General features: G+C 34.4%; 1 protein-coding gene across 1 annotated transcript; it reads left to right on the forward strand.

Annotated features, from left to right (window-relative positions):
• The first annotated feature begins 6,715 nt into the window (after positions 1 to 6,715).
• On the forward strand, positions 6,716 to 12,758 carry LOC133205553 (E3 ubiquitin-protein ligase Midline-1-like). Its single transcript, XM_061341392.1, has 9 exons — positions 6,716 to 6,738; positions 9,023 to 9,775; positions 9,867 to 9,962; positions 10,074 to 10,304; positions 10,890 to 10,912; positions 11,114 to 11,241; positions 11,386 to 11,537; positions 11,869 to 12,079; positions 12,279 to 12,758. The coding sequence occupies exons 1-9, from the start codon at positions 6,730 to 6,732 to the stop codon at positions 12,563 to 12,565; spliced, it is 1,890 nt and encodes a 629-aa protein (XP_061197376.1). The 5' UTR covers positions 6,716 to 6,729; the 3' UTR covers positions 12,566 to 12,758.
• Positions 12,759 to 12,857: the final 99 nt, after the last annotated feature.

The following is a 12,857-nucleotide window of genomic DNA, read 5'->3' on the forward strand; positions in this document are numbered from 1 at the left end:
CGTCCGTCCGTTACGCTTTGGGGTACCCATCTCTTATCCGCAACTCCTCTTATACCAGTGAAGAAAATTTAATAAGATTTCACAGAATCTTTGTTACATTGCGTCATTGTGACCACCTTTTTTACTTTTTGATCGGATACATATTTCGGGTTTCATTAGCAAAACATAGACACTACCATTTTTCTATGATATTGAGGGTATCCATCTCTTATCCACAACTCCTCCTATACTACTGAATAAAATTTAATGATACTTTCACAGAATCTCATTACATAGTGCTTTTGTGCTACCCCTATTTTACTCTTTGATGGGATACATATTTCGGGTTTCCCATAGCAAGACATAGACTCTGACATTCTTTCAATGATATCGAGGGTGCCCATCTTTTATCCGCAACTCCTCCTATACCACTGAATAAAATTTAATGATACTTTCACAGAAACTTTATTACATAGTGCCATTGTGCACCTTCTACTTTTTGTGTTGAAACGACAGATTTTTGGGCTTTCCCATGGCAAAAATGGACTTTGCCATTATAATTCAATCATATGGGAGGCGAGGGTAGCATTTTGTGAGTTCACTGCTCACAGTACCTCTAGTTTTCAAAATGATTTCCCACTCATCACAGGGGCACGAGGTAGGTGTGACCGCTCGCTCGACAGGGAATGCACACTCCTCCAAGGCACCTGATCCCACCTCTGTTTTCAGAGGTCGTGTTTGCTCTTCCCACAATTTGTGTTGTTAAATTAAACTTGGAGCATAATTACTGTCCGTTGTCTTTGTTATTTATTATCACATGTTTTTTTTTTACAATAACTGTGAGACCAGATGGTCTTTAAATTGTGTCTATTTTATTATTCAGTCTTTATCCTTTACTCTTATGACCTCTTAATCAAGAGCTTTCGCGCCATATCTGTAAAGTTGATGACACTTTTTCAATAAACATGCAGAGCATGTTGTCCAAACTTATGTGTTGTCCTTGACCTTTTGACATAGATTTGAATAGATTCAATCTCATATTATCTCTTTAGCAACTATGAGAATGGAAAATCAAATGACACAATTCAAATTTGTTCAATCTCAGTTTTCTAATGATTTGACTCTGACTTTTGATCCCTCAACCCCAAAAATAATAGTTACGACTTTTTTTTCTCTCATCCATCTTTATCTCCATTGTGGATAAGAGACTGCAAATTCAATTTACAGTGACAAACGCGCGCCCTCGCTCCCCCAGATACATCAATTTTGGTGTGAAGTTTCTATTTTCCTTCATGTATCTTTTATGCAATAAATTAGATGTTTTACTTACCACATAAAAAGTTTAATAATAAGAAAAACATGACTTATGGTAGTGTGCACATGTTAACATGCGAGGCCTGATTTTTAATATATATTCTGGTAGTAGTTTGGTTGTCATTCTGAAATTTTATACCATAGCCTACCAATGTGTATGAGTGATCAACGTGAGTACAACTGTTTTAATCATAAACTTATTTTCTTTTCTAGATCACAGCTTGGTGAGAAGATTAAGATGTCTAGAAAAAACATCCGTAGTATTCGCACCAATAGTGCTACAAATCTGAGACCGAAACATGCGGTTAAAAAGGTAAAACGAAAAAAAGGGTGAGGGAAATAAGAATTTAAAATGGACTTTGATTAAAATGATGCAAAGAATTATTCTTTTTTAAAAATAACAATTTACTGAAGGATGCATGGCAGTTTCCAAAAAAAAAAAAAAAAAAAAAAAAAAAAAAAAATTCCTACATGAATAGTACATGTATATAGTTGACACAGAATCTGATCAACGTAACATTAGATGTGGACTACTTTTATATGTAAAGTAATTTGCAGACATATTTGCCCTCTAGTGTTGTACATGTACAGTCATGCATGCATATAAGGTAATGATCAATATGCATTTAGATGTATATTATTATACATTTAACTAAAACTGGAGGATCATGTACATTGTATGTTCGATCTCAGCCAATAACAACTGCTGCCTCGGTAAGCAATGTTTTCTTAGGGTGAAAATGTTTAATGCTACCCTTAGCAGTATTTATATAAGGTCATGAAACCACATGGGCAAAAAAAGACAACCCGGGTATTTCTGTATGGGAATTCCGTTGATAAATAGTTTTTTTTTTTCAATTTTATATCTAAAAGCCACTTATAATCAATTCTGTAGTTACTCAAAAGACCCAGTACCTCATGTATGGAAGAAGTTATTTGAATTGAAAATATACGATTGAATTGAAATTTTTAGATTCGACATTTTGTATATACATTGTATCTTCGTCGTGATAATCACAACAATAGGAGGTTAGATGATTTTTTTTTTAAATGAGCGTTGAGGTTACTAGATTTATTACGTAGCTGACAGTGAAGTTTATTATTAGTTACACAGTCAGTTAGGGACCTAATATGGAGTCATACAGGGTGTGAAATGGAAATCCGTATTGGGCGAGGCCAAGCCGAATCCCAATACGGATTTTTCCATTTCACACCCTGTATGACTCCGTATTAGATCTCTAAATGACTCTGTAACGAATTTATCACACTGAAGACATTTTTAAAATTTAAAAAATATATATGAGCATATTATCAAAACTATATCAAGTTTTAATCCAATAATAGCTAGCGCAGCGAGCGGCGCGAAGCGCCGCTCGTCACTGAAAGCTCTTTAAGCAACGCCTGGGCGAAGAGAAAATTCGGACTTTGCACATTGATTTAAACCATTTCTTTCCGCAGTTACCTCGAGACCCACAATGCAACGCTTACTTGTTCTCGCTGCTAACTTCGTTCTCTCGGTAACAACAACTAAAAATTCACAAAAAATAAACTCACCTTATTATTAAGTAATTTAATGCATAGAGATAGTGGATTAAACGTTCTTTGTTAAAATTTTGCACTTTTCAAACTTCATTTATGGAAATGCAGCCAACATGCGACGTCATGGTACGTCACAGTCTAACATAAAGTGAAGAACTGCGCTCGCCCCAACGGTCGCACCGTCAACATATTAATCTACATAAAATATCATAACAAAAACATACACCAACCGTTTCTTAGCCGCCATTTTTATTTACAATAACGAACGGAATCGCGATTTAATAGCGAGCGCAACGAGCGGCGCGAAGCGCCGCTCGTAACTGCAAGCTCTTAAAGCAACGCCTGAAGAGAAAATTCGGAATTTGCACATTGATCCAAATGAATTTTTTGCTCAGTTACCTGTGGTCCCATATTGCTTTGCGAATTGTATCTCGCCGCAAAGTACGTTCTCGAGGTAGCAACAAAATTTCAACAAAAAAAATCACATTGATTTTATGGATATTGCAGAAAAACAGTAAATTAAAAACATACTTCACTAAAATAGCACTGTTCTTACACAGACGCCATGTGACATCAGAGTTTATACGTACCAAATGTCACGTGCGGTTTGAAGAGACGGATGTAAATTAAAACTGAATAGGTATCTGCGCTCACCCTAACGGTTGCACCGTCAACATACTTAGTAGCGTGTACAGCGAGCGGCGCGAAGCGCCGCTTGCAATGCGAGCTCTAACGACAACGCCTGGGCGAAGAGAAAATTCGGACGTGCACATTGATCCAAATGATTTTTTTCCGCAGTAATTTCTGGACCCACAATGCATCGCTTGTAAAGGTACGTTCTCGCGAGAATAACAACAAAAATTCAACAAAAATAAACACTCCTTGATTTAGACCTAGTGGATATTTTGCTTATAAAAAGTAAATAAAACGTAATTCATTAAAATCTGCACTGTTCAGGCTTCGGTTTGGTAATGCAACTTACATACGTCAGAGTCTAGACGCACCAAATGTCACGCGCGGTTTGAAGAGTCGGGTCTAAATACAGTTTATAAACAGTACACTGAAAAGGTATATGACGGTACATATTGTTGTTTTGTACATATTGTTGTCGGCGACAATATGTACCTACCGTCACAAGGTATCTGCGCTCGCCCTAACGGTCGCACCGTCAACATATTATTATTAACCCTGGACGGAGATGTAATATGGAAAATTTCAGGGCGTTAGCTTTTATCCAATTAGTAATGTACAAATTTGTCTGAAGCGGGATAATCTCTTTTCTGTTACCACAATTAAAATATGTACAGCTACTAGAAGGTCGATTAGTTTTAAGATGACATTTTTACATATGATCTAAGAATGTTCCACAGTTTTATAGTTGAGGAAATTAAACTATTATAGTAAGATACAGTTTTACATAATGGTAGAGAAAGATTATTTCTGTCTGATCTCAATCTGTAAGAATGCTGTACTGGTTGAAAAAGCTGCAATAATTCGCAGAGATAGGTTAATATCATGAAATATAGATCTTGTAAAATAATATGTGATTTATTAATCTCTGATACAATGGACAATTATTCCATACCACATCTGCGTATTCTACGATAGTGAAAGCCTAATATACATGCACCATATCTTTATTAAAGTATTTTTATTTTAAAAAGTGTATTTTTTATTATTTCAAAATATTTTATCTGTTGCAAGCTTTTTTATAAGTAGCTGAAATATGATTATTCCAACTGCCATCAGACTAAAAGTGAAGCCATAAATGTAACTGTCTACTGGATTGTTCAATAATGTGTTCATTTTCTCCAACGCCATTGTCTGGAAAAAGTTTTTGCTCACAGTAACTTTGATAAATCTTTCATGTTAATCATATTTTCTGTTTTTCATTATTCGATGACAACACTTTTAAAAGAGAGAAATGAATAAACTGTAAAGAATCTGGATAACAACAATAACTAATTATGAAAAATATATACATACATCTAAAATAATTTCAAGGACTCTGATATCAATACACTGCCAATACATTAACAGTTCACAAAAATTAAAGTAAGGCCCACATGTTTAAAGCTGCATTATGCACTTTTTCATAGGTAAGAAATAAACATGGAATGCAATTTAATACAACTAAATTCTTTCAAATGTGAGATATATTCATATATATATATATATATATATATATATATATATATATATATATATATATATATATATATATATATATATATATATGAGATTATGTCTACTAGCGGGATTGTTTTATTTCCGAATCTGTCCAATCCCTAAGACTGACATATAAAGAACACTACCCTTTCTCCGCTTTTCTCACCAGAAAATGTCTCCCTCTAATACATTAAGTCAACGAGATTGAAGCAAGCCGCCTTAAGTGCATGACATGTTTGAAATTCTTCCTATATTCTTTCAAAACATTTCATACTCAATTTGTTCCTAATCTGCAAATAGGCGACCTATGATAAAGACATTTACGTTCTAACTTGGATGTTTGTACAAACAATGTATCCATTACGGGATAATGGAGGGACTTATATCCTTAAATGTCACAGCGATTCTTTAAGTATATTATCCTTTCGGGAATCAATATGACCTACACACGTAAACTTTATAGAGTCAAAACGACTAGAATATAATTAAGGTTAATTGCTTAAGATGATGAGGCATATTGCAATGATGAACAGGGTGAGTATGATTTTTAGCATGATTAAGGGTGTCGTCATAAGTTTATAGTGATTATATCATTATTGTCTATAGTTCTCAAACAGTTGTATACATCATATAATCTGAAACAGGGTACCAACTGCAATTTGTTCGCGTAAAAATATTAAATTTAATTGATAAAAGATTACCAAGGAACAGACCGTCTATATCCGTCTGAGAAAATTTAACCCTTGATGACAAAGATTAGCCTTGCCTCGAACTTCAGTCACATTCTAATTTATTTCTTTTTATTTTTGGACTAGTTTTTGGTTAATTTTATTGAAATTTTTTTTTGAAAGTCGTGAGTACAGTAAAGATAAGCGGCAACTAAGGATAGGTTTACATAATTCGTAGCGAGCCAAAAATGCATTGCCTTCAAAAATGAGGAAAATAAATGTTCCAATGCGGTATAAATCAACAATAAATAAAAAATCGATCAAAGAAATGGTTTATATTTAATTGAGAAATCAATGCAAACGTCCTGGTAAATTCTCATTTATATCTACACGATTGAAATCAATGAATGGTATATTGTGTGAAATTAAAAGCAAATGGAATATTTGATTTTGGGGACCTATTCCAACGTTTAATATTTAATCTTCTTTGCTGTTTAGTCATTTAAAAGAAATATAAAAGGTAGACGGTCCTAGGTTGTTTTCTATTGTTACGCGCTATGTGCCATGCATTTTGATGTATTCATTGCTTTAAGTAGCTTGGGTTAAATGAACCAAGTTTAATGCCCATAAAATACCATAAAGTTCTCTAAATATAAAGAGGGTCTGTCGTGGGAAGTATGCTGCAAATGTACCATGTTTCAAGGATATTGTAGAACTTCGTTAATAAATAAGTATCAATTGTACAAAAAAATAAATGCTCTTGTTTTAAACTTGCAAAAAAGAATAGATTTAAAGTTCTCCACACTGAGCAGGACAAAGAAAATTGCATGCCTTCTTGATCCCTTTTACTTAATCGATGGCGAACACAATAACAATGTATAAACTTTCACCTGTACGTGATATTTAACGAGATTTTGCATGTATATGAAAGAGAGGGAACTGAACTCCTTCGATGACATATTTTGGTTGAATATTCCTGAATAATTTAATTATTAATGATAAACCTTAGAGGATGTAACATGGAGATTTACTTTCCTTTGCCGGGGTAGAAGGCAGAGAAATGATTGAGGTAGGAGTTTAATTTTTGTTTACTCAGGGATTGATTATCAACACTTATTGTTAAAGATAATCGCTGCGAATACCAGATTTTAGTCTGAATGAGATCTTGTTGGTCTAACTTGTCGTAGAAGTATCAGGTAGGCGAGAATACTACAAACCACACTTACATGCATTTTATTACTATGAAAATGGATATTCATGTAAAGAAAAAGATTTTTTTAAAATATATGCAGAATGCAATCGAAACGTTTCATTCTGGTTACATTTTTTTCAAAATATATGTTCCTTTTTTGTCTATCATTCTGAAACAAGGAATCGTGTTTTTCAGGGTAAACATCAATTCAAACAAAGAATTAAACGTAATTATGCCTTTAGTAATTTTTTTTCTAGAGAGCAAAATTCCAGGTCCCTGTTCTTTGCAAAAACCCTTGTATATCAATAAGCAAATTTAAACAATCTAACTTACGATTGTTTCCTAACACAAAAGAAACACTAGTAGTTAATCATTTTGATAGCATTTCCGAAGATAAAACTTTATTACTCGCTCCTTGAGATTTTGAATGGAGTTTGCTTTACAATAAGCCGTGCTCCTATCAAACCCCTGCCTTATCTATAAAGCTTTTGTTACTGTATTTGCCCTTCTTGACGACTTCTTGATTCTTTCTTGGAGATGAAGAGTTTAACAATTTTACGGGGTGTACAGGTATAAAATGTACTTACCATGATCGATCAGTCATATACCCGCAAGTTTTCTGCAGGCAGGTAGGACTTTGTTAATTTTGTTACTCTTATGAACCCAAGCTGTTAGAACTGTTTATTATGCATATTTATAGAGTCCCAAGGAGTTACTCAAGATGCATTTTGTTAATAAATGAAATACTTTGACATTTTTAACATTAGACTTAAAAATTATTGATTTATTTTTTTTTATTTCTTATTTGCGTGTACCCCCTGTTTTTTTTAAAATAAAAATATTGACAACAATAACATCTCTCTAGAAAAACTTGATTAATTATGTTTTGTAATCTAAATTGTCAAACATTGTAAGAAAAATAAAAGCTTATGATAAACCCAATGCAAATTGGTAGTAAAATTGATCACTTTTGCCATCAATTACATAAGCACTCTCTAGAGGTTATAAATATTACGTTTAACGGGATGACTGAAGTCATTTTTATTTGTAGACCAGTGAATGAACGATAAAGCAAACATTGCACATATGAAAAGAAAATGTGTGTTTTTTAAACTTTTGCTGACACAAGCGGTGTCGAAAAAAGAAAAAAATGCTTAGAAAAAGTTTTGTCGTCGTAATAAGATTAATCCATACAGCCTTTGATGAAAAATCTCTTTTTACACCAGATTAAAGTCTTACCGTTCTGCCAAACGACAGTCATATAAACTTATTGAATACGTGTGGCTAAAATAGCGATTGAAAGCTAAGAATACACGGAGCTACGGTTGTGATTCGGAATTCCGTCTACCAATTCAGTCTCTGCCAAAATAGGTCCTCGAAAAATTAACCCTGTTCATGAATTCAAACTTGGGTGTCAGCATATTGATTAGATTATTTACAGGAGAGTGTGTTTGAAAAGTAAAGCAATAGTTGAAGTTTTTCAACCTTATCAGAGTTTGTTCATTTGCAACTAGGAAAGCAAACATAGAAACTGTTCTGGACTCACTGTAGAGATTAAATATACATCTAGCATCCTGCACAGGGAAAAACTGCTATCGATCGTCTGGTTTTAATTTCCCGGGACTCTTTCACAAAGAAAGAAAAAAGTTTATTGAGAAAACTTTAATTATTGATCTTGTGTTGCATCGGTGATTGCTGCACAAACATGAATTCAAGATGCCGCCAAATTACTGGCTGATATTGAGAAGGTAAATTTGAATTCTCCTTCATAATCTTTCTTGGGTAGAAGAAATGGCGGATTAAGACGAACCCATTTTTTTGTTCAACATGCGGAAAATTTGTGCTTAATGGATCTATGTTTACACACAGGAAAACATTACTCTAGATGCATTGTGTACCTTGTCATGTGGGATGAGTAATTAAACTAATAAATGGAGGTTACATTAGGTATCTGTATGGCGGTTTTGTTGACAAAGTACATTCATAATAACTTCCATTTCATATCGGGTATGGAATTTATTCTTAATCTGTCCGTGATAAAACCACACTGACTTATATGCAGTTTCTCGGATTCAAAGGATTTTCTTCTTTAATTTTAAACAGTCAGTTGTAAGTGGAATTCTCATTGGGTATTTCTGAATTGGTTCCATATTACTTTCAGGAATTTGGAGAAGGATTCGTCTTTAGTCCAGTGAACGTTGTTGCAACCAACGGGAACCACGCTTTTGAGCACGTCCGTGTGGCCCCATCAAAGTGTCCAGTCAAACCCAAGATGGAAGTGGACAGCGATCTTCAGTGTCCAATCTGCTTGGAACTATTTTCATACCCCATTATTCTTCCATGCTCCCACGTACTCTGCAGATCTCCATGCGCAGAACATCTGTTTGATTTCAACTTCATACGATGTCCAGTTTGTCGAGACAATTGTTACGTGAGTGGCGGGATCTCTAGTTTGCCGAGAGTCATTGCTCTAGAAAATATCATAGAACGTTACAAAGCGGACAGAAGCTCGAAGGAAAATAGCAATCAGCAAGAAAAGACTCAAGATGCCTCACTACTAGATACTTCCATCTCTAGTCATTCTGATACGGGAACGGAACAGTCAGTGCTATGCCAACTTTGTAATGTAGCGAAGAAAAAAGCTAAAAAGTCTTGCCTAGATTGTAACGTGTCTTACTGTTCCAACTGCCTTCTCCTCACACATCAGAAGAAGGATCCTTTCAATACCCATGAATTGGTGTCCCCTCGAGATGATCTTAATCGGTCTGTGAATGGTATGTGCACAACTCACGCAGACCAACTTTCTTTGTATTGCAAAGAATGTTGCGTTCCAACCTGTATGGCCTGCAAAGATTCCAGTCTTCATAAAGGTCATTTCATGATCACTGTAGAAGACGCATATACAGACATTAAGGTGTGTTGCTACCCTTTTCGAAGTAATTGAAGCATGCACTTTCTATTAATCAAAACAAAATTATTTCAGAAGAATTTTTTTCTTCTTTTAGGCTTCAATTGATAAAAATCTTCAAAAATTAGGCAGCAGTCAGGATAAAGTCACAACAGCTCTACAGAATCAGAGAGATAATTTAAAAGAAATGCAGGTAAGCGTATTTTCAAAAGAATTTTTTTCCATATTTACGAAATTCATAGAAAGTCGTTATAATTACATGGCTTGATTTTAAAAACTGCCTGATTTTTTCCAATTATCTTAGCAAAAGATAGACAGAAAGAGAAGCGAAATCAACGCACAGTGTGACATGCTTTTGGCTGAAATTGAAAACAAGAGAAATTTCTTCCTCGCAGACCTGGAGTACGAGGAACGCATTCGTCAAAATGAGCAGGAAGAACTAATAAAAGTGATGGAGCGGATCTTAGGATCTTCTCAAGCATTGTATAGTTACACATCAGAGGTGCTTAACGAGGACGTCAGTGAATTTCTAGAGGTGCGTACATTGTATATAATTTGAATACATCAGGTGGTCTGAAATAATTCATTCTTATCTCCTCATCCTAGAGAAAACAAGAACAAAAGCATCCATTTTCATATCCAAGTATTTCTGGATTAGTTCTGGTGTTAAAATCTTCATATTGTCTTTGCTATACCAATATTCTGAGTACGTCCTATTCCATCATTTTATCTATTGATTGTAATGTATTTTAATTTGTGTGGGCCATTACTTCCCGTTCTTGCTTTAAATAACGGTGATGTAATGCAGTGACCAGTTTTCTAAAACACTGACATACAGTGCAGCTTGCACATTCCCTTTTCTAAAACTAAATCAAAATATTCACGTCATCCTCGATCTTTTGAGTCACCATTATGTTCTCAAGTGAAATTAAAAAGAAACAAGATCATTTGAGTGTGGTAATAAAATCTGTAATGTCAACAGTCTCTGGATTACAAGTGTTTGAGGGACAAACAGAGTCAGGTTACACATATGTTTACCGACTCATACGTGTTAAACCTAATATGTAAAGCATGTAGACAATGAAATTTTACCTCATATAAAATTATTTTCTTATTCCAGGTGGCAAATACGTTAAGTGAAAAGTAAGTATCCTATATTCTAGACATAATTGAATGAACGTGATCAAAGGATACATCCTCTCGGATATATTTCAATTTATAAATTAAACTCTGCAATATGGCTAAAAGTAAGCACAAGAATATTTTAGATTAGGAAAAAAACTCCCTTTTGGCCTAACTTAAAAACACCTATTTTTTCTATAAATTGTCTTATTAAATTTGCAGACTTGTGAAGGCCACCATTGACTGTGAAACTGCACAGTTTCAGCCTGCAGATTGTGACGTCTTGCCGGGAAAACTTGTAGATTTCAGAAAGGAAAGGAATATCATAAGAGACATGAATTATCTACTTGGTACTATGTTTGATCGTCTTAGTCCTATATATATATGACACATGTGTTAAGCTAATCTGTGAAATACTTTTTGCAAAACTTATCCTCAACCTGCTAGCTTTAACTGAGGTAATTCTCAGATTACAACATGATTTGTTCTTTTAGCTCCTGTTACACCAAGCGTTGACGTCACGCGGTGCTCCAGGAGTGAGGACACAGTCGTGTTAGTGCTCTCCCCTCCCAGACACTCACATGACGTCATAGACAAGTACCAAATTCACTATTGCTCTGAGGAACAAAAGAGCCTTGAAATCGAGGTATGAAATCACTGATCTACATATACCACAAAATATCATCTCAATTGATAATACAGATTAAATGATTTTTAATCTTTTCCAAATAGTGAAAAACTATAACCAAAAGGTTGTATTCGTTTAGTTGCATTTCAACAATGATTTTGGACAAGTATTTTTAATGAGATTCGCTTATTGGGCAAGATAATGTACATCAAATGATTATTGAAAAGATTCAAGACTAAATAGTAGTAAAGCAGTTAATACAACCCTGCAAACTGTAATGATTTCAGGAGGATTCTTGAATTTTGAATGTTAACAAATTTAGATGACAAATAAACATGTACAATTGCAGGATACATTGATCGTCAAAAATGTTCCTGAGGACAGACTTGCTGCAAAAAATGTACCAAATTGTTCAGGAGTGGTTGTAGTATTAGTTGAAAATCTTTGCAAAGCAACAACATACTATTTTTGTGTAAGTGCTAGCAATCAGGCCGGAAGAAGTGCCAACTCGGAGGTTGTTCAATGTACTACATTACTGCCAGGAGAAAGTGTCATTCCAGGTTTGTTAATGAATTCCCAATATAATTATTGTTTAATTATGCAATGTTGTGATTAGTGATATACGTTTTTGTTGCTCATTTGGTTACTTAGAGAGAAATTATAGTACAATTAACATAAAACACAGTATCTAAAAGCTCACAGTGTAGTAAGACATTATTTAAATGAATTATACTTACTTAATGATCTTACTTAATTTAGCACCTGTGATTGTTGAAAGCCTTTGTCGGCAGTTTGCAACGTCTGTGCAGATATACAGTTCAAGTCCGCAGGATATCGCCGCTGAACAACACATTTCTCACTTTCTGCTTTATCGCCCTCGGGGTCAGAGCCGAGCTTGGAGAACACTCTCTCTGTATGGAAGGCAAGACCACAGGGTATTTGGCTTACAGGCAAGCACGGAGTATGAATTTCTAATTCTAGGGTGTAATCAAAGGGGCGAATGTCAAGTGTCTAACAGAGTTATCGTCCAAACAGAACAGTCTTAACGACAAGTTTTAAAATAGCCAAGGTATCTGTGTAGTTTTTTTTTATCTCTCAACATAAGTGAAAAAAATTTCTATGCAAATAGTTCGCTTAAATGTCAGACACTTAATTTCAAATCCCGCTTATGATATCTGTATTTTCATGCAAATACTGCATGAATTGTGATATTATTTATTGCAAGGCATAATATATTTATCATTTCAACAAATTACATTTAGTATATATGTTACAAATCTTAATCTACTTTTGTTCCAAGATAAGATAATGTAGTTTTGAATTATGCAAATGGAGCAA

The sequence above is a fragment of the Saccostrea echinata genome, unplaced genomic scaffold, assembly GCF_033153115.1.
Source record: "Saccostrea echinata isolate AGI-Se365-2 ecotype Australia unplaced genomic scaffold, CSIRO_AGI_Sech_v1 ptg000054l, whole genome shotgun sequence".
NCBI classification, from domain to species: Eukaryota; Metazoa; Mollusca; class Bivalvia; order Ostreida; family Ostreidae; genus Saccostrea; species Saccostrea echinata.

Coding starts and splice junctions, on each gene's coding strand:
- LOC133205553 (XM_061341392.1), top strand. Junction 11,242..11,385: donor AGACATGAATTATCTACTTG/GTACTATGTTTG, acceptor TTGTTCTTTTAG/CTCCTGTTACACCAAGCGTT. Junction 12,080..12,278: donor AGGAGAAAGTGTCATTCCAG/GTTTGTTAATGA, acceptor TACTTAATTTAG/CACCTGTGATTGTTGAAAGC.